The following is a 22,330-nucleotide window of genomic DNA, read 5'->3' on the forward strand; positions in this document are numbered from 1 at the left end:
GTGGGGTGGAGGAATTAAGACAGGGCGATAAAAAGGATGGAGAGGAAGCATAAACGTTTAGTTCACCTCTAGGACTTCACCTGCTTTTTGGTTAGGAGCTGATAATTACTATTTAATAGAAAGTGGATGGACGACAGCTGGGATACGCACAGGATGAATGAGCGGGGGAAGATGGTTTCCTCGGACAGCGCGTACATGTCATCCACAGAGGATGGACAGACGCCCACGGCCATCACCTACCCTTATAATGAAGAACTAACACACAAGGTATTTATGTAACTATATTAAAAATGATGCGGGAAACTAACAATATACAAAGTGAAATTACAGATTACCACAGAAAAAAATATAAAATCTTAATTTACTTTTAAATTAACTTTCAAAAGGATGTGCTTTTTTAAATAATTAACTATTCTTTCCACAGTGACTCCTTCTGTGTCATTTTCTGGAAACATCTGTACCCAACAATAATCTAATAGCTCAGTGATCTAATGCCACCCAATATAACCTCCCTGTAGTACTAGGGGGTTATGGGAGTGCAGTGTGTCATGATTTATGAGTGTGAATGGATGTTGGATAAAATTAAAAAACTAAAAGCGCTGTCTAAGAACTGTAAAGAGCACATCACTTAATGTTCACCACCAATTTCGCGTTAGTCAGCAGGATAACTTCTGGACTTTGTCACAATCACAGGAGCTGCACAGTTTTAACTAAAGACAAAGCAAGTGAAATCCTGTTTATTGTCTCCGATTGTGGGCATTTCTTGCAGATAGTCTAATGGTTTAATCGCTCTGAATGCTCCGTAATTCCATTACTGGATATGTGTGAAACAAGTATTTATTATGGTAAGCCAAGAACAAGCTCCTGCTTCCTCACTAATTGAATTCATGGATGCATTTGCTGTTTTGCCGAGTTCTAGCCTGCCAGCAGCCCCAGCACATACTACATACTGATGGTTCCAATTTTGTTTGCAGGCTGCACTGAGCCAGTTGGCTCTCAACTCTTTAAATATCCAGTAAATGTTGAAGTCCTACATGAAAACGTGTGACAAGAAACTGCTTTGGCGAGAAAGTAGAAAATAAAATATGCACTGTAAAAGCAAAAACCTGCAGTCTTTTCAGCGTTTTAGCAGAAGGAACGTGGGGTGATGTGCTCTCTCTTTTGGATGTTCAGTTTGAGCTCGAATTTTAATCTCATCATGGAAAGACCTCTGCAGTGTAGCAACGCTGTCACAACTAGTTTGACAAAATGTCAAATTTGGCTCCGGCAAAAGCACCAAATATGCCGAAACGTATGTGGGATTCTGCTGGCCTCTAAAGCTGTCCTGGGTCTCCTCAGTGTCAGGGTTCAGACAGGTCTCTGAAAAAGCTGTAGTTACCCCCCCCCCCCCACCTCCCGCTTTATAACATCCACACCACCAGTCTCCTGTGCTTTGACTTCTGTTTCATGGCTGCTCTCGTCTCCAGCGTCAGTCCTGAAAATGCTGCCAGCATGCTGACATCAAAATTTCATGTAGGTGGTATGAAATAGTAATCTGATGGTTTCCGAGGGGGCCGCACACTACATCTAACCTGGTCTGCATTGTTTCTACTTCAGGTGCTCATACCTGCTCTCTCTTTGAAAGGGATGCAAGCAAACACTTTATGTTATATCTGCTATTGCAGACTAAAAGCATCCTGCTCCGGAGTTTCCATCAAAAGGAAGCACGCTGGAGAGCGAGGGAGCCACGTAGCCTCAGATGTTCGGCTTGCATGTCACCTTGTTAGATTTTTAATGTGGGGAGCAAATTGAATGTGCAGAACATGAATATCGGTGTTTAAAGTGAGGAGTACAGAGGCTGCCTGCTGTCACGCTGCACTCTATCTGAGCTCCTTGACACTGCAGATAAGAAGCAGGCGGTGGAGTCTGGCCTGCTGGAGGAGGAGGAGGGTGAGGAGGACTTCTGTGTATGGAGAGGCGGTGGGGTGAGTAATGTCAATAAAGAAGGCAAGCATCTGCTGCCAAGGACCTCAAGGCTGGGTACTCTAGAAGCCAGGGAGACAATAACCATGGTGACAAGGCCAGTTGTTGCCAGAGCTGCGGTGGCAAGTCAGATGGCAGCTGGGGTGATGGATGACCCTCAGCAAACAGAGCCAGCGGCCGTTTCTGTGGCGCTGCGTCTTGCTTTTGTGCGTGCGTCAAATTCTCGGTCTGAAACGTGTACAAGAACATTTCACACCTGCATGACATCTTAAAGTATGTTTGTGTGAGATCTTTTCAGTTAAATTAAGCTGGCAGTAAAATAACAAATCAAGTAAAACTGCAGTATTACCACCAAAATGTTTTTGTTCCAAAGAAACGTGTCCCCTGTAGGACCCTAATGTGGTAATTTAGCTATTCTCAAAGCCAACACCCTGAAAATCCTTCCACCCAAATATTAAATCTTCACTCTAATCAAATTACAAGAGAGATTACGTTGGCTCACCTGCAGTACCTTGGAAGGCCATCAGGGGGCCCTGGCTCTCTCTTTGGGAATCACTACTGTGTTAACGAGTTGTGCTTCCCACCTGAGCTTCTGGTGAAACTGCTGCCGAAGCATATATTTTTTTAAATCAACATTATGTTGCAAAGAAATAGTAAAATTTAAAAGAGCAAACTATTACACATAATTTATGGACATCTGTGGTTTGATTTCTTTGCATGCGTGGATTGGATGGGTTGTTAAGACTGTGAGAATTTCATTTCAACGGCAGCTTTAGAAATAGATTTACTTAGAAAACCGCTGACGTGTTCAGTTCTTATTTTACCTGCTGTATCTTCCTGGTGAGATGATGGTAGTATTACACATCAAGGTTGTTATAGTTAACTAAAACTAAACTGAAACTAAATGGGAAACAAGATTTTATAAATAAAAACATATTTATATTACAGCTTGTGAGTCCACTGCTTTTAAAATATGTGTTTTTATTGTAATACCTGCACTGATTTTAATAAATCTTACCTCTAGTATGATTTACAATATACAACAACACCTAAAAAGACTAGAACTCACACTGAAGGTAATAAAAACTAAACTAAAACTAAAGATTTTGAACCAATGAACTAAAACAAACAATCAAAAAATAACTGAAACTAAACCGAACTAAAACTAGCAGGTCAATATGAAATAAAAGTTCAAAAATATGAAAAAATACAAAACTATGATGACTCTGCTGCCCAGAACCTTAGAATATATTTAGATTTAAAACCTCCACATGTGACATTTTTGTGCTGTTTCTATAGATCCACTGTAATCTGTAATGCATATGTAACATGATGCAGTGGGGGGGATAATTGATGTTGAGTCCTGGGTTCAAATCCAGCCTGGGGCCTTTCTGTATGCAGTTTGAATGGATGGTTGTCTGTTTGTGTAATCCCTGTGATGGACAGGTTAGCTGGGATAGACTCCAAACTCTAATTTGGAAAAGCAGAAGAAAATTAATAGATTCCACTTATTTTTAAGATATCCTAACCTGATGCTAAGAAGTTGTTTTGCTAAACTGTAACTTGCCTGAACTAAAATTAGTTGGTGACACTTTATAAAGCGGCGCATGAACACAAGAAATTTCAACGTATTTTATTTGAAATTATGATGTAATTATATTTACCTACAAATACTTAAAGTTAGATGAACTAGAATAAGGGGATAACAAGTCTGGCTTTTACACAAAAAGATATTACTATGCTGTGAGTACATTTAAGTGCAATTTCATGGTAATTTTGCAAGAAAACCAAATTATTTCCCCATCTTACATCCTAAATATGCTGTACTTTTCAGGGCACGGGCTGTATTATGAAGTGCATTCATCTCACCTGAATATTCGTTAGGTTAATGTACGTGATCGATGTTTTATTACTCAACAGTCCTTTTATGTATACTACAAATGTGACGAAGACTGTTCTCCCTGACCAGCTTAAAGTGAAAATAAATGTGTGTGACCTATTAGAGAGCCAAAGTTAAGCCACTCCATAATATGACCTGCACCCTGAAAAGTACAGTGTAGTTACAATGTAAGATGGGGAAATACACTTTATTTTTCCACAAAATTAATATATTATTCAACACTTTACTGAAAGAATAGTTTGTTTCCTGTGAAATTTCCGTAGGTATGCAATACTTAAAGTTAATCAAATTATTTTGGCACATTGCACACTACTTAAAATGAGTTATACACAACTTAAATGTACTCACAGCATAGTCATTTCTTTATTTCATGTAAACACCTGACCTTTTACCCCTTTATTCTAGTGTAGCTACCTGTAAGTATTTGTAGGTAAATATAATTATATTGTAGTTTCAAATAAAATACACTAAAATACCATGTAATTACAGGGTAATTACACCTTTAGTCACGGGCTGTATTATAAAGTGTTACCTGTTGGTTAACACCTCTGTATCCAAAGCTCTTTACTTTGATGAGCTGTACTTAGGTTAACAGTTAGAACTGAAGTGAATCTGTGATGTCTAAGAGAAAAATGGGAGTAACAGAGAGATAGTGGCACCATAAGGGTACAGGAGCAGATGTGAGGCATCAGTCTGAGACGTGAGCACGGATCTCGCACACATAACCCGATTACATTCCCGCTTCACCGGTGCCCATTGTGCTTCCCTCTTTTTGCTGTTATTGACTCCCAGCTCCGGCTGTCACACAGCATCATGGAGCACAGAGCTCCACACTGAGCAGCCTATGAACACACGCATTGTCCTACACCGCCTGTGCCCACACAGCGCAGGGCCTCGGGCGACAAGTAGAAGCTGCAGCGCTGAAGCCTGCATGATGTTGCCTCTGTTTCTCTGTAAATCTGTCTGCAGACCATCCTGGTGGGGGACAGCGGAGTGGGCAAGACCTCCCTGCTGGTTCAGTTTGACCAGGGCAAGTTCATCGCAGGGTCCTTCACCTCCACCGTGGGCATCGGCTTCACGGTGAGTCCACTTTTCATGTCCACCGCTCACCCCACCCACTCTTTGTTCTGGCTCACTCATACTTCTGCCTTGCTCGCCCGTGTGTCTGTGTGTGTGTATATATGTGTATGCTTTCTCTCCCTCCTCCTCCCACCTCATTAAGCCGCTGACTTCACCCGAGTGTTGAGGGAGATGTCACCGTGATGGGCTGTTTGCACTAAAGTCGTGACATTTGCTGCGAAGCAAATCTTCTCTGTTTGGGTGCTGGGGAGTGTTTGACTCCTTCGGTATGTGTCAGTGAAGTGCGACGTGAATCAGCGGCGCTTCTCCAGTGCACCAATGTTGCATTTTATCACTGCATTCATTATAATCCTTACCACACTGCAGGGGTTAAGGATTATAGTCAATGATGCCAATGCTACAATTGAAATTACTATCAGGAGAGCACAAGCGATGGATGCTGAGGCGTGCAGGCTATTTGCTGCTGGATGTTTGTTGCAAAGATGCTTCCAACAAGACTGATTTGATGCTTTGTGACATTTTTTTTTTTTTTTTTTTTGTGGCTGAGGGTCAGGCTGGGTGACAAGTGAAGGCCAAAAGAGACAAACAGGAGGCATGCATGGCTTAGTCTGGTGGATTTTTTCCCCCTTGTTGCCACACTGATGATAACTTTGGCTTTGTGTCATTGCCATTAGTGCAGCGCAAAGGAAGGGGAAAATCTGCGGGAAAGTAGAAAACTGGCTTTGGCATTGCACATTTGCATAAGTTTGCAGAAATGTATGATCTAAGGTTCAAACGCCCTGCAGAAAGATGCACTACAAAAATAAATAGATAAATAAATAAATCTTCTGGAAGCGTGAGTGTGCTGGATTAAAGTCAGGGGTGAGACAGGGTGTGCAAAAAGTGCCTTTCATTGGGTGTCTGCAGGCGACACTTTGAAAGGACCTGGCTGAGATGATCAGCAAGGTGGAAATTCAGGCAGTTGTGCTGAGCTGGCCGGAACAAATTGAGATTTAAAGCTTTTTCAGTCTCTGCGTTCAGATATTTTAGACATGTCTTCTTTTCATAAGCCGTAAAGCAGTGAACCGGGGGGGAAAACGGGCACGCAGGAACTGGTAACTGACAGTTTATCTGATACGATCTGAAATGTTAAATTGACTCATTTTCCTCAGCTGCACCTCCAACGTGCTGCTCTGACACGGCTCCGTCATGTCAGTTAGTGAGTGTTTTTTCCACGTGGAGTAATTTGTTGAGAGTGAGAGACGCGAGTTCTTTGATGAGAACTGTGCAGGTTTGATTTAAATTACTATAACTGAGCAAATAAAGCAACACGACAAAAGTGGCACGAGGTAAAAAAAAAAAGAAGACTTGCACAGAGCTGTGAAAGTATTTGCCACCTACCTGATTTCTTAGCTTTTTTGTACATTTGCCAAACTTAAATGTTTCAGATCATCAAACAAGTTTTTTTTTTAATGGTGATTTAATTGGTGGAGGGGAAAAAAAAGTTATCCAAACTTACCTGGCCTTGTGTGAAAAAGTAATTGCCCTCTAAACCTAATAACTGGCTGTGCCACTCTTAGTAGCAAGAACTGCAATCAAGTGTTTGTGATAACTGACAGTGAATCTTTCACACAATAGAAGGAATTTTGGCCCAGATTTGTTTTAATTCAGCCACACTGGAGGGTTTTCAAGCACGAACAGCCTATTTAAGGTCATGACTTTGACTAGGCCAATCCAAAAGCTTAATTTTGATGTTTTTAAGACATTTTAAGACATTTAAGACATCATTGTCTTGCTCCAGAACTCAAGGGCCTTTCAGCTTCAGGGGACAAACTCATGGTCAGAAAATATCCTTCAGGATTTTCTAGTAGAGAGCAGAATTCATTGTTCCAACATTTGCAACAAGTTGTTTAACTTTGTGTTTTTTTGGTCAGCAGTGGTTTTCTCCATAGATCCCAGTCGCTTTTGTATTGTTGAATCATGAACTCTGAATTTAACTGAGGCAAATGAGGCCTGCAGTTCTTTAGATGTTGTTCTGGGTTCTTTGTGACCTGAATGAATCGCTGATGCGCTCCTGCAGTCCGTTTTTGTTGGCAAGAAATTTATGGGAAGATTCAATATAAGTTTTCCCCCTTTGTGGTTCACTGGAGTCCCAAAGCCTTAGAAATATCTTTGTAACCCTTTACAGACTGATACATGTCAGTGACTTTGTTTTTCAGCTGTTCCTTTTAGAAATCTGTTGCATCATCTAAGGAGCCTGGAAAGGAAAGTGACTGGACTTTTTGCTTTTCTTTCCAAGCTCCTTAGAGTCCTGTGACCTGGATGACTGACAAACCAGACAGACATATTGCGTTTTGAAATCTTTTAGCCTGCTTCAGTTTGTCAGACAGCTTCTGTTTCATTGATTTCTTTATCCAACATGTCTGGCAGTAATCAGGCCTGGGTGTGGCTTTCAGCTCTCCAAGAAAAAACAATGTGGTTAACCACAGTTAACTCATGATTTAACAAAGGATCACACGCAGCCACGAAGATTGGGGTCGCTTTCCCCCCCCAAAATGAATTAAATCTCCATTTTAAAAGGAAACTCGGAAGTAAAACAGGAAACAAATGCGGACACAGACGGCTAGGATGCCAACCACAAAACCACGACATGCCCAGCTCCATGTTTTCTCATTATGTTAATGCAAGAGGGGGAGACGCTGCTGCCGCTGACGGGGACTCATGAGCTCATATGTGTGAGCGGCAGATCGCATGTCAGTTACGTAACATAAATGATCTGTGACCGTGCCGCCTTTAGTCCCGTCTGAGCGCGGAGAGTCTCCTCTCCGAACGGCAGGTGGAGACAAACACTGTCTGCTGCTGTAGCTGGAAACTGGGAGGACAACTGGTCGATCAAGAAGGGGCAAGAATAACAAAAGACTCAAACCAGTTTAACAAGACTCGATAGAATGTCCCAGGATAACAAAAAAAGATGTTTGTAAAAATTGGGCACATATTAGGTTTTGGTGTGTGCGCAGGGATGTTGATGGTGGTGTAAATGAACAGCCAAGTATGATTTGTGGATCTTTAAACTAGTAGTCCGTCCACCTCTCACCTGTGCGTGTGCGTGTGGATGGGGTGGGGTGATCCTCTCGATCGAGCACCACCACCTGTGGCAGATGAGTCAGCCGTCAGCGCGTCTGACCCCGCGGCTCCAATGTCAGCGTGAATCAGCGGCGCTTCTCCAGTGCACCAATGTTGCATTTTATCACTGCATTCATTATAATCCTTACCACACTGCAGGGGTTAAGGATTATAGTCAATGATGCCAATGCTACAATTGAAATTACTATCAGGAGAGCACAAGCGATGGATGCTGAGGCGTGCAGGCTATTTGCTGCTGGATGTTTGTTGCAAAGATGCTTCCAACAAGACTGATTTGATGCTTTGTGACATTTTTTTTTTTTTTTTTTTTTTTGTGGCTGAGGGTCAGGCTGGGTGACAAGTGAAGGCCAAAAGAGACAAACAGGAGGCATGCATGGCTTAGTCTGGTGGATTTTTTCCCCCTTGTTGCCACACTGATAATAACTTTGGCTTTGTGTCATTGCCATTAGTGCAGCGCAAAGGAGGGGGAAAATCTGCGGGAAAGTAGAAAACTGGCTTTGGCATTGCACATTTGCATAAGTTTGCAGAAATGTATGATCTAAGGTTCAAACGCCCTGCAGAAAGATGCACTACAAAAATAAATAGATAAATAAATAAATCTCCTGGAAGCGTAAGTGTGCTGGATTAAAGTCAGGGGTGAGACAGGGTGTGCAAAAAGTGCCTTTCATTGGGTGTCTGCAGGCGACACTTTGAAAGGACCTGGCTGAGATGATCAGCAAGGTGGAAATTCAGGCAGTTGTGCTGAGCTGGCCGGAACAAATTGAGATTTAAAGCTTTTTCAGTCTCTGCGTTCAGATATTTTAGACATGTCTTCTCTTCATAAGCCGTAAAGCAGTGAACCGGGGGGAAAAACGGGCACGCAGGAACTGGTAACTGACAGTTTATCTGATACGATCTGAAATGTTAAATTGACTCATTTTCCTCAGCTGCACCTCCAACGTGCTGCTCTGACACGGCTCCGTCATGTCAGTTAGTGAGTGTTTTTTCCACGTGGAGTAATTTGTTGAGAGTGAGAGACGCGAGTTCTTTGATGAGAACTGTGCAGGTTTGATTTAAATTACTATAACTGAGCAAATAAAGCAACACGACAAAAGTGGCACGAGGTAAAAAAAAAAAAGAAGACTTGCACAGAGCTGTGAAAGTATTTGCCACCTACCTGATTTCTTAGCTTTTTTTGTACATTTGCCAAACTTAAATGTTTCAGATCATCAAACAAGTTTTTTTTTTAATGGTGATTTAATTGGTGGAGGGGAAAAAAAAGTTATCCAAACTTACCTGGCCTTGTGTGAAAAAGTAATTGCCCTCTAAACCTAATAACTGGCTGTGCCACTCTTAGTAGCAAGAACTGCAATCAAGTGTTTGTGATAACTGACAGTGAATCTTTCACACAATAGAAGGAATTTTGGCCCAGATTTGTTTTAATTCAGCCACACTGGAGGGTTTTCAAGCACGAACAGCCTATTTAAGGTCATGACTTTGACTAGGCCAATCCAAAAGCTTAATTTTGATGTTTTTAAGACATTTTAAGACATTTAAGACATCATTGTCTTGCTCCAGAACTCAAGGGCCTTTCAGCTTCAGGGGACAAACTCATGGTCAGAAAATATCCTTCAGGATTTTCTAGTAGAGAGCAGAATTCATTGTTCCAACATTTGCAACAAGTTGTTTAACTTTGTGTTTTTTTGGTCAGCAGTGGTTTTCTCCATAGATCCCAGTCGCTTTTGTATTGTTGAATCATGAACTCTGAATTTAACTGAGGCAAATGAGGCCTGCAGTTCTTTAGATGTTGTTCTGGGTTCTTTGTGACCTGAATGAATCGCTGATGCGCTCCTGCAGTCCGTTTTTGTTGGCAAGAAATTTATGGGAAGATTCAATATAAGTTTTCCCCCTTTGTGGTTCACTGGAGTCCCAAAGCCTTAGAAATATCTTTGTAACCCTTTACAGACTGATACATGTCAGTGACTTTGTTTTTCAGCTGTTCCTTTTAGAAATCTGTTGCATCATCTAAGGAGCCTGGAAAGGAAAGTGACTGGACTTTTTGCTTTTCTTTCCAAGCTCCTTAGAGTCCTGTGACCTGGATGACTGACAAACCAGACAGACATATTGCGTTTTGAAATCTTTTAGCCTGCTTCAGTTTGTCAGACAGCTTCTGTTTCATTGATTTCTTTATCCAACATGTCTGGCAGTAATCAGGCCTGGGTGTGGCTTTCAGCTCTCCAAGAAAAAACAATGTGGTTAACCACAGTTAACTCATGATTTAACAAAGGATCACACGCAGCCACGAAGATTGGGGTCGCTTCCCCCCCCCAAAATGAATTAAATCTCCATTTTAAAAAGAAACTCGGAAGTAAAACAGGAAACAAATGCGGACACAGACGGCTAGGATGCCAACCACAAAACCACGACATGCCCAGCTCCATGTTTTCTCATTATGTTAATGCAAGAGGGGGAGACGCTGCTGCCGCTGACGGGGACTCATGAGCTCATATGTGTGAGCGGCAGATCGCATGTCAGTTACGTAACATAAATGATCTGTGACCGTGCCGCCTTTAGTCCCGTCTGAGCGCGGAGAGTCTCCTCTCCGAACGGCAGGTGGAGACAAACACTGTCTGCTGCTGTAGCTGGAAACTGGGAGGACAACTGGTCGATCAAGAAGGCGCAAGAATAACAAAAGACTCAAACCAGTTTAACAAGACTCGATAGAATGTCCCAGGATAACAAAAAAAGATGTTTGTAAAAATTGGGCACATATTAGGTTTTGGTGTGTGCGCAGGGATGTTGATGGTGGTGTAAATGAACAGCCAAGTATGATTTGTGGATCTTTAAACTAGTAGTCCGTCCACCTCTCACCTGTGCGTGTGCGTGTGGATGGAGTGGGGTGTGGCGGGGGGGGGGGGGGTGATCCTCTCGATCGAGCACCACCACCTGTGGCAGATGAGTCAGCCGTCAGCGCGTCTGACCCCCGCGGCTCCAATGTCAGCGTGAAAGACACACCATCGTCCGCGGAGCCGCCGTCGACGTCCTCGCATAGCTGCTCAGTTAATGATCTGCCCACGCCACGATGCACCGCTCTGCTCTGAACAATCACACTAATGTTTCCGCCTGCTTGTCATCACTGCCTTCTCCTTGACTGCTGGATGGCGCCGCTGCAGCTGATGTTTAAGTTTTGACCGTCTTCTTCCGCGTCTTCTCACAGTGCGCGAGTTGAGGTGTGATTTTTTTCTCCTCCTTTCTTCACTTGGGAAGGTGATCCTTTCGTGGCCACACGCAGTATGCGAGCAGAGGTGGAGGTTGGCGGACACTGGGACTGAGTTGGCGGAGATCTCGCTGGAGGCTCTTTGCGCGTCTTTCTTCCTGTTTTTTGTTTTTGTTTTGTTTTCTTGGACACCTTCGGAGATCGGAACTGTTTGGGGTTTTTAATTTTTAATTTTGGAAGGGGGGAAGGCTCTTTAGCCTGCGCTCTTTCCCTTGGCACTGCGATGTCCACGAGAAAGGCATCGTTGACGGAGAAGCAGGCAAAAAACGGCACATCAAAATATGTCTTGGAGAGATGCGCGTCTATTAACGAGTATTACGATATTGCCTTCAAGGTGTGTATTTCCGTCTTGTTGTGTCTGTGTTCGGGGGGGCTTGTTTTGCTTTTTTTGTGGTGCTACAGTTGGAACAGGTGTGTACATTTATTGCACTGTGACAGCTGGGTGTACCTTCAGCAGCAGCGACACGACTATTGACTTTTCACATGTGCAGCGCTCACTGGTGATCACAAGCGAGAGAGAGAAAAGAAATGCAATCTGAAGGCTCTGCCTTTTAGCAGGCCATTATTTTTTTTACAGTTTGCATAATGACAGCATAGCAGACAAGTCATCCACCCGGTTTGGTGCTGAATAAGCCTTTCTTTGAGGAGGCTCTAAATCCTCGTCCGCCCAGATGTTTGCAGAGGGTGTACTTGTTGCTCCTCACAGCTTCTGCTGAATGAGAGCCGCCCAGGTTTTTCACACTGTTCCATCAACTCACAGAGACGGCAGCAAAACTTGCATTCAAGTGCAACTCTGTTAGCCCGTGCGCATTTGCATGCCGTGCTTTTTCTTTTATTGAAGCAGCCATGACTCGGTGTAAGCAATGCGTAATATTTTCACCTTCATGCTGCTGGATTGATTGTACAATTACGCACCCCCGTTGTTGTAATTATATTGATTGGAAAGGGGTGCCTGCTGGAAAGAAAATGAAAAAAAAAAATGACGAGAGTAAAATTACAGAGTTGGCTGATCACATCTTAACCCCCCCAGTACTTGCAAAGTGTCACATCCTGGTGGCGGCTAAGTCAACACTGTAGTGTACTGTGGCTTGATACATGATATACTGCACGGCGTGGTCGTGGGTGTCAAACTGTATGATTCCAGCTGTGAAATGTTCATGCAGTGTGTTTAATGCAACGCACATCTGTCGGTTTATTTTTGTGTCAATGGGTTTTTGTTTTGTTTGTTTGTTTTGATCAGCTGTAACCTGTTGTCCCCTCTTCTTCTTCTTTGGTGGTGGGTTTGCTCTAGGTGATGTTGCTGGGAGATTCGGCCGTGGGGAAGACATGCCTCTTGGTGCGCTTCAAAGATGGGGCATTTCTGGGAGGCAACTTTATAGCCACCGTTGGAATAGACTTTAGGGTGAGAGAGATTCTGTAGAAGTCACCCAATAAACCATAATGATGCTCAATTTCTCTATGAGCCTTTCCGTGTGTGTGTGGGTGTGTGTGTGTGTGTGTCAGTATTCTTGTTAATCATATGAAGCAATAACTTACGTGTGCAAAAACAACCTAATACTATCCGCAAAGCAACAAAAACAACAGTAATCTGTCTGTTAACGAGCGACATCGACCCAATTATCACCCTGCAGTTTCTGCGAGGAACACTTCGTCATTCTGCGTTGATAGCACCAAATGTACAAAAAAATATCAGTGGAGTTCACAGACCACTTGTGCTGTTAGGCTGCGGACTGCTTCATAAATGTCTTGGCAGATGCCTGCCCACGTCCCTGTCTCCTGGAAAGATTGGCTGCAGCTCAGCTCAGTCCTGGAGGAGTCACCATGCTGACAGACGAGCTCTTATTCACACACACCTCGTGTGCGCGCACACACACACAACCCACACAGTGCTGGATTTGATGCAAACGGGCAAATGTGCTGCTCGGACCGAGTGGACAGGCTCACCCTCAGCATCCGAGTTATCCTCCAATCAGAGCAAAGCACTCTCACTAATGGCAAGTCAAGTAGGGGGTTGGATGGGTAGGTGGGTGGGGGTGGTTCGAGGAGGAAATTGTGCTGCATTAGCCAAAGTGATGTATTGTCTTCTCTGGATGGAGGTGCAGACACGAAGGAGCGTAATGGATGTCTGACAGGTACACGACGCATCAGCATCTCTCACTCTGCCTCCCCTCGCTCAGCAACAAGTGCTGCAGCCAATTCATAAAATGCATCAACACCGATCAACACTTGCATTCGTTTGTAGTGTCAGACTGAGGGCCTGGCAGAGAGTCACCTTTTGCTGTCACATTTGGGAGAAAGGTGAAAAGGTTGTCTCATACGCATGCACAGGCAGACAGGCAGTGTGTTGTTGTAGCTTGTAACATGGCCGGTCTATTTTCGGCATGCTTCCTTGTAGCAGTTACTCAGCATGCGGGCTCCTCTCACGTCATAATTTTGTGGGGGGGAGAAAATGGAAACCCATGGCAACTAATGCAGGGGTTGAACCATGTCCATTCCGCCAAAAGCAGACGATTCAGCAGGTGGCAGCTCGTTGCTGCCAGTGACAGCCTTGCACACGTCATAGAGGTTTCGTTATTCGTGTTTCTGTGCGTACTTCCGTGCTTTTGCAGGAAAGGCAGGGAGCGTTTGAGATGACCTGTCACTGATATGAAGTTTCAGACTGATTAAGGAAGTGCACTCGCGAGTCATACTTCCTTCGTGTCGTGGTGGTTTTTGCAGTACATGCTTGAAATATGCATATGACCTGGTTTCGTCCTGCAGGTCACGGTGGCATGAAAACCCCCCTCAAACTCTCCCTTTACCCCCATGATGCAACGCACTGCAGAACTCTTGTTGTTTGCTCCTCTTTTGCACCCTTCCCAAAAATCTGTTTTCAACAGATTTTCTACAGATTTCAAAAATCTGTAGTCTTTTTTTGTTGTTGTTTGTTTTAGCGAAGGTGGCCAGATCATCCAAACATCGATAGTATCGATACGAATGTTGGTACTGGTATTGGATCGATACTAGTGCAACAGGATCGATATATCCATATTTTGTTTCTAGCCTCAGTTCAGTATTAAAACCTCTGAATTTTATTTAAATAATTAATATATATATATATATATATATATATATATATATATATATATATATATATATATATATATATAAACCTCCAACTTCAAGCATGCACTATATTCACAGATTTCACATAGATGAAAGTGTAAAATGTGTGTTTTGTTGTATCAATCTATTATTGTGGAAAACAAAACTCATTAGCGTTCATTAAAATGTGTTCCCAGACTGATGTCATAAATCATGACACGCTGCTCTCACCTCCTGTCTTTATGGGTTAAAAGTATCGATACTGGAACTGGTATCTGCAATAATGGCCCTGTATTTACTCGTTATCGGATCAGTACCAAAATTTGCAGCATCTTAATCACAGCACTATTTTTTTTAGCCGGGTCGCCTAAACTATTTTAGACAGATCTTTTCTTTTCTTTTTTTAAAAACAGGAAATCAGAGGGCACCCCTACAGGGCGGCAGGAAATTAACGGGGGAGTCCGTTGTTCTGCTGCCAGTCCTCTTTCTCACTGTTGTGTAATTAAGTCTCTTATCCCAAAGACCTCGCTGTTGTGTGGGTGTTGCAAATTACTTTCCCTGCCAGCATTCAAATCCACTTTTAGTCGCCTTGTTTCTTTTTGTCACACGCTGAGTCCATGAGCTTTTTTGGTCCGCTGTGATGTTCGTCATTCATTTCTGTGCCATTTCCGCAGCACTCCAGTCTCTAAACATATGGTGACTTGTCTCACGCAGACTCTCCTTGTTTTCTTAGAATAAAGTGGTGGATGTCGACAACCTGAAAGTCAAGCTACAGGTGAGAGCGTTGCACCTTGTCGATGTCTGCCTGCATTTCACCTCATCGCATGACAGCTCCTCTTTCATCCCTCAAGCAGCTTTAATGGCCTCAGCTTTAGGTTCACCTCAGTTCATCCAGGGTGGGAGATGATAGAGAATCCAAAATTACCTGGAAAAGAAAAAGTGATTTCTCCATTTAAATGAAATCTGTGATTTTAACCACTGTTAAAGATATCCAGTTAAAGATATTGTGTTAGTAAAAAGGGATTTGGGGTTTTATTCCGGCAGCATGCTGTTGGCACACAGTCCCCCAAAACATGGCAGTCTATCATTATGACCTGTTCATTCAACACTGAGTGGGAGGCAACAGATTTAGACGCCTCTGCTATCTTAGCCTCTCTTCTTTTGCAAGCATTATACATTAGGGAAAAAAATCCTGTGATTAATCCCAAAATAGACATAATGAGTTACAGCAGAAAATCTAAAGTCTCAGAAAGGTTCAGAGACTTCAAAGGGGCTGGATGATTTGCAGCAGGTGGATAGGATGTATTCAACATTTCCTCATACCATTTATTTGACATTACAAATCATTTGTGACGTGCTTCGCTCTTTGATTTGTGTTTTGGAAACACTGGGGTTTTTAAAAAAAGCATATAGCTTAATATTATATTTTAACCTACATAGTAGCTCAGGAAGTTCAGAAGCAGCCCTACAACCTGCCAACATGCTGAATTAACAGAAACACCACATGTCTATATACAAACAACTAAATTAATTTCATTTGATATTGAACTAAATGCTGAGAAATGCCTAGAATATCGTCAAATATAGTAAAAATGCAGGATTTATTTAAGGATGTATTCAAGAAAACAGCTGCTACACTAGGCCAACTAATTTAGCAGTTTCTCTACTAGAGCCAGTAATTTTGCAAAACAATGAGCTAAATGGCCAAGCTGGTCATTTATTATAATTATATTCCCGGGCCGCTTCATTAGGTACACCTGTTCAGCTGCTCTTGTAACGCAAATATGTAATCATCCAATCACATGGCAGCAACATTTAGGCATGTAGAGTTGGTTAGGGCGACATGCTCAAATCGAGCATCAGAATGTGGAAGATAGATGCTTAAAAGTGACTTTGAACGTGGTATGTTTGTTGGTGCCAGATGGGCTGGACTGTAGTGCAGCGGCCTCCACAATCACCAGATCTCAATCCAACCGAGCACCTTTGGGATGTGGTGGAAGGGGAGACTCACATCAATGACATGCAGCCGACAAATCTGCAGCAACTGTGTGATGCTATCATGTCAACATGAATCCAAACTTCTGAGGAATATTTGCAGCACCTTCATGAATTGAGGCAGATCTGAGGGTCCAATCCGGTAATAGCAAGGTGTACCTAATGAAGTGACCAGTGAGCAAAAAGCTACAAAAATACAAAGTTTAGCTTTATCAGCAAGCTTTAACTTCTAACTTCAACTACTCAGATTCTGGATTTGAATCAAATCTTCACGCTTTACTGCGTTAGAGCTTTGTGGAGAGGTATTATCGCTCGCAGTGCGTGCTGCTGACAACAAGCTGTCTTGTATTTCGTGAGGGTGGATCAGGATGCACACCAGTGTTTGCATACCATGTATCTGTGTGCTTTGTTACCCAGATCTGGGATACAGCCGGCCAAGAGAGATTCCGCAGTGTAACGCACGCCTACTACAGAGATGCCCAAGGTAACCTTTGCATTTTTATGTATTTTACTTCCTCATGCTCTCCGTGTGGGGGAAGGTCTAGAGTAGGTAATGAAGCAAAGCAGTGTGTGTGTTCACCTATGAAAGAGTAGCCCTTTTTTAAATGTTTCCTTTCTCACAGCGTTACTCCTGCTTTATGATATCACCAGCAAGCCATCATTTGACAACATCAGGGTAAGACTTTCTCAGATTACTTTCCCCCTAGTGCTTTCGCTGCCTCTGCCTCTCATTGCTCCTCTCTGCTCTGTGTTTATTTTCACTTCCTGCTCCCAAGCCCCCTCAAGCTGAATGTTAAACTCTATTTACATGCAAAGTACTGCGGGGGCCCGTAGCGTCTTCTCTCTTTAGAATGACAAGATGTTATCATTTGCTTGGTTACACAGTTTCAATAATGAAAAGCAATAAAAACATTCAAGGACAAGAGTGACTCAGTGACGCCATGATTGATTGGAGGGTGGTAATAACGCACTGCTCAGGAGGAACAGCAGAGCGCTTGCTTCATCTGGTGGTGTTTGCTTCTTTTTTTTTTTTAATTGACCAATATCCTCCTCCTCCTCTGACTGTCTATCTTTTCTACTTTTGAAGGCTTGGCTGACTGAAATACACGAGCATGCCCAGAAGGATGTGGTCATCATGTTGCTCGGCAACAAGGTGAGCATAGCTTCCGTTTAGTGTTACATAAAAGATTAGGAGCATAACAAGTCCTTTGCACAATTTTAACACGCCGTTGTCACATTTTGTCACACATGCACGAATGCAAACTCTTAATCTCTTAACATAACGTTTACAAGCGCACAAATTGATGTCCTGATCGTGTTGCTGTGTGTCTCCTCTGATTTGTGTGCTTTTAATGTGCACACCTGTGCACACAGAGACGGCCTGTTTTCAAATTTGTCGCTTTCATCCATCATCCGGTGTTATTCCATCATCATGACTATTAAGGATACATTCATCCAAAAACAGTGCCTCACTAAACTGCTGTTGCTTTGCTTCAAGCGGCCGATGCATTGAATATTTCCTGCAAAGCGCTTCTGGTGATGAAAAGAGACATTTTCCTGTCTCACTGCAACAGCAGTCATTGCTAATATATCTAAAAGCTCCCTCTGGTGGCTCAGAGAAAACTCACTCGTCTCAAGGGTCTTAGATGTCACGTAGCAGCAGCTCAGATTGTTTGCTGTGAAAGCAGCGGGACTGGTGGCATCGGTCTTCTGCTGGAGGTGGAGATTCTGACATTTCACCAGTCTGAAGGAGATCTGGCTCACCAGCTGGCGGCCCGGCTGCCAGATAAGAGACAGGACGTGCCGGCTGACGAGATGTAGCGGATGGCATGGTGAATCTGTGACCCGTCACCTACACTGTGATGACTTGTTTTTCCGTTTGCTGTCTTACAGTCAGACATGGCTGCAGAGAGGGTCGTGAAGACGGAGGACGGGGAGAAGCTGGCCAAGGTAATGCGTGACATTTTCAAGTGGTTATGTTCTCCACAGCAGAGGAGAGTCTTTACTCTTCTAATGTTTTTTCCATCTCAGGAATATGGAGTACCATTCATGGAGACCAGTGCCAAGACCGGAGTCAATGTGGACCTGGCTTTTCAAGCTATAGGAAAGTAAGTTTTAAACCTCCTGTAATCAATACCTATGTGTACACAATGGATGAGATTACATTATGTAATGGAAATTAGTTGACCGAAGCGAAGAACCCACTTCGGTGTAGGTCAGCTGATAATTTTTGGTTTTATAGAATGTGGCTTTGAAGATTTAGTTGGCTGTCAGCATGCACATAGCATCATCTTACCAGGTAAAGCACCAATATGTCTGCCTAATGTGATAACAGGCAGTTTTGTTGCCATGGTAGCATAGTAGGGTAATTATGTTATTCTTTTTTAAATTTTTCGGGCTATCCTCAAGTCTTAAAAGGAGCAAATAATGCAGGTTTAAGAGATGTATGATCGAATGCTAATGTTAATATTATAATTGTGTTTTATTTTCCCCCACTATGCGTAAAAAAGCCTAAACTCCACCTAATTTCCAGTTAAAAGAAAAATATAATCTGACTAAAATAATCACTGATCACTAACCCTAACCCAAGAAGAAAATAATGCAAAGCCAACAAATAAATTAAATGGGTGATGGGGAGTTTTGGACATACCAAGTCAGAGTTCTGTTGCAGTTATGAGCATGAGATGCATGTTTTGAATACTTTTGGTCTGCTGCTCTTTGTCTTTTTTGGAACAGGGTGTTTGCAATATGGGAAAAAGAAATCCCACAACATTTAATTTTTTAAACAATATGCTGCCGTTGTGGGGTGAGTTTAACCATAACCTCATCCAGTAGCTTTGGGATAAACTGGATCATAGACTACAGTGGTATTTGTGGCTGAATTTGAATCCTTTCAGCCAGTTTATAAACTCTAATGGGATCGATTCCCAGAAGAGTCTATGCTCATGTAATAGCTTATTAATGTCCATAGTTTTAGAATAACATCTTTAATGGCCACATATGGGTAGGATATCTGAGCATCAATACACTTTTAGCCTTCTAGTGTATTTAGTGTTGTATTCTGATCTCAGAATGGACTAAAGGTTTATTTAAAAAACGACCTTGTACTCAGTCTAAAAAGTAAACTAAAAAGACACTGCACAGAATATACATATCAGCAAAAAAGGTAGATCTAGTTATTGTAAAGTTTTTACTTTTGTAGCTATAGTTTATCAGTCATACATTTTATTTCTGGGTCTCATAGCTGTTTCATTCATTTTGCCATGTGGGGAGTCTGTAGATAACACTTTTGATTACCTAAATAAAAAAATGAGTCATTTTTTAGCTTATTTAATGGAACAAAGAGAATGTTGTATTCATAAATATACACTGATTAATGTGTAACGTCTGTCAGGGTGTCCAAAGCCGACACTGTTAGATCCACTTCGAAGACTGTTTCGCTAACAGCAGCTAACAGAAACGCCTACAGACAGAAAAGTTCAGGATATCCTCAAAAACTCACCTCAGTTTTGCTGTCATCAGACAGCAGTGAGCTTTAGTGACTCACTCGCTTGCATCAGACCCCTTTCACAAAGTTTTACAGCTACCAGAGTAAATGCACGTGGACACCCAGCATATTGACACCTGAGGTAAACACACTCACTACAGATAAACACCAGCCAGAGGTGTTTGTCCCACAGGGGCCACCGTAGCTAGGAATATGCACTTAATTGGAAGGGGTAAGAAAACAGACTTCAATTGACTGCAATCTGGAACTTACTGAAATCTAGTGGTGAGATTTTACACACCATACCTTTAAATTTTGCAACTATACCCCTTCTTGTGTGCCTCTGCACCACTTCCACCACTTGCCTGGAAGTAGCCTATTTGTCAATTTCACCACCGACCTCAAACTTGCAAAAACTAAGAAAAGAGAAGAAAACAAAGAAAACAGGCCCAGATTTGATGTTGAGGATCATTAGTGGCCATGAAAGCTGGACGACCAATGCTGGCCTTGCAAACACAATCAACATTTGGCTTACTTCTCTTTTCTGAATAAAAAATGAAGTCGCAGGGTAAATCATCGCTGATGACATCTCGTATGTTAGACTTCAAAAGCTATTCTCCTTTTAAAGACAGAACCCTTTGCAGTACGAACTGAATATAAATTGCACTAAATTCTGCATGTTTTTGTGCTCGGTCCACAAAGGTAACAAACTAATGAATTCTCTTCAGCTCGGGTCATGCTTGTGGAATAATGAACGGTGAGATTTCACATGAGGGTTGTTATCCGCTCCATGCATACGCCTGACCTCTGTTGTTTACTCTGATGTTCTCCTCTCGGTTATGTGGTTGTTGTTTTTTTCTTCTCTGTCTCAGACTTTAAATTGATGCAATCAAGCCTTCCTCTTCAACTACTGCAAACCACTGGTTTTTGTTTAGTTTGTTGTTTGCTCCTGTTGTCTATAATTATTATTAGTATGAGACTTTTTGCATGTCAGGCTTCCTCTGGACTCTAAATAATAAGTGTGTGATTGCTGTATTTTAATGAGTTACTGACTGGAAGCAAATCTACAAAAGGTTCACATGAAGTCTGCAATGACGGCTTATAACGTGTGCTTCCAGACCTGCAAATGAAACTAATGCCGGTGATTTGTAATGCTGATGTGATGGCAGTCTTAAGTGGATGTCAGATTAAATGATAGCACGCCTGAGGCATTCTGATAAAATCTCAGAACACGGAGATCCTGATACGTTTCTCTTCGTTTCTCATATTCTTTATTTGCTCAGCCTGTCTGTGCTCCATCCCACACATCCGCCACCTCTGCATCTAACTTCCTGCATCTCTCTCTTTCTCTATCAGGGAGCTGAAGCACAGAGCGACGCAGCAGCCAAATGAGCCCAAGTTCCAGATACACGACTACATCGAGTCTCAGAAGCACAAGACTGGCTGTTGTGGCCCGTAGCTGATGCTGATAATCTGGCAGCGAGAGACACATACAGATAAAGAAATGTGGAGGGAGGGAAAGTTTAAAAAAAAGAAAAGAAAAAAAAAAGGCTGGTCTCTCTTATGAAAGCCAATCCCTGCACCAAAACCTGAGAAGCAGACGTCCTCGTCTTCGCTCCACCGAGCTTTCGGCTGAATGAAAGTGAATCTGGATTGGTTGCCATCCCCTATTTGAAATGTGAATTTCTACCTTTTATGTCACGTGTAGAGATATTTGTGGGTTTTTTTGTGGTGACAGTTGTATCAAAGCTACCAGTCAGAAGTTGCGGACTGAAATGCTATATCCATCTGCAGGGATGGGACGAATGAACAGGTTAAACAACCGCTGGTGCCGGCGATTGCCAGCGTGGATATAGCATTTCATTGCTGCACAACTCTGAGCTTGTTTAATCCCAGTTATATCAGGCTGTGAACAGAATCCTTTTTTGGCCTTACAGTCTTTTAAATCTTTAAGTGAGTCTGAGTCTCACGATGAGATTGTAGCTAAAATGATCCCATCTGTTCACATCTGTACTGCTGTTAGATAGAATAAAGCCAACGTTTGGAGGGCGTTTACCCACTCTGTGTCTGTCTGTACATTCAATTCAGGGCCAGTGACACGCCATCCCGAGTACTGTATGTGTAACTATAGACAGTGGGATTATTTCCACTGTTCCCTCCACATGCACCACTCACACACAGCAACAGCACTCCCCCTCACACAACTATTGTCGTGTCCCCTTCGGTGGTGGATGTCGGTGTGTGTAGCCTGTAGCGAAGCTGTATTTGTGCATCACTTTTCTTTGTACGCTGTTCTTTGCTCATTATGAACGTTTGCTCGTCAGACTTGCTCTGTGTCACATTTGTCCTCTCTTGAGAGGTTGTCACGGTGATCACAAAGTGCCATGAAAAAGTGCTTTGTTGTCATACGATCTATAAAAATATATATATATTTTGTAATGTA

The 22,330-nt window shown here is 42.6% G+C and overlaps 1 protein-coding gene across 2 annotated transcripts; it reads left to right on the plus strand.

Moving 5' to 3' along the window:
• Positions 1-103: 103 nt before the first annotated feature.
• LOC147332330 (ras-related protein Rab-37) lies at positions 104-22,330 on the plus strand. Of its 2 annotated transcripts, none has more exons than XM_086288802.1 (9): positions 104-267; positions 4,832-4,942; positions 15,139-15,180; positions 16,818-16,884; positions 17,024-17,076; positions 17,488-17,553; positions 18,294-18,350; positions 18,432-18,508; positions 21,244-22,330. In XM_086288802.1, exons 1-9 carry the CDS (start codon positions 127-129, stop codon positions 21,344-21,346), a joined length of 717 nt encoding a protein of 238 aa, XP_086144928.1. In that variant the 5' UTR covers positions 104-126; the 3' UTR covers positions 21,347-22,330. The 2 variants fall into 2 exon arrangements, with proteins under 2 accessions (XP_086144928.1, XP_086144929.1); XM_086288803.1 differs by lacking the exons at positions 104-267; positions 4,832-4,942 and adding exons at positions 10,999-11,655; positions 12,613-12,723.

This window comes from Aulonocara sp. 'chitande type north' Nkhata Bay, linkage group LG4 (genome assembly GCF_057382095.1).
Source record: "Aulonocara sp. 'chitande type north' Nkhata Bay isolate Kocher_YH1m ecotype deep benthic linkage group LG4, A_spYH_male_GT1.1, whole genome shotgun sequence".
Classification (NCBI taxonomy): domain Eukaryota; kingdom Metazoa; phylum Chordata; class Actinopteri; order Cichliformes; family Cichlidae; genus Aulonocara; species Aulonocara sp. 'chitande type north' Nkhata Bay.

Bases quoted from the DNA above. Each gene is read 5' to 3' on its own strand.
- LOC147332330 (XM_086288802.1), top strand. From the start codon at position 127: ATGGACGACAGCTGGGATACGCACAGGATGAATGAGCGGGGGAAGATG. The intron at 4,943-15,138 runs GTGAGTCCACTT...TTGTTTTCTTAG, and splicing joins CCGTGGGCATCGGCTTCACG to AATAAAGTGGTGGATGTCGA. The intron at 16,885-17,023 runs GTAACCTTTGCA...CCTTTCTCACAG, and splicing joins CTACTACAGAGATGCCCAAG to CGTTACTCCTGCTTTATGAT.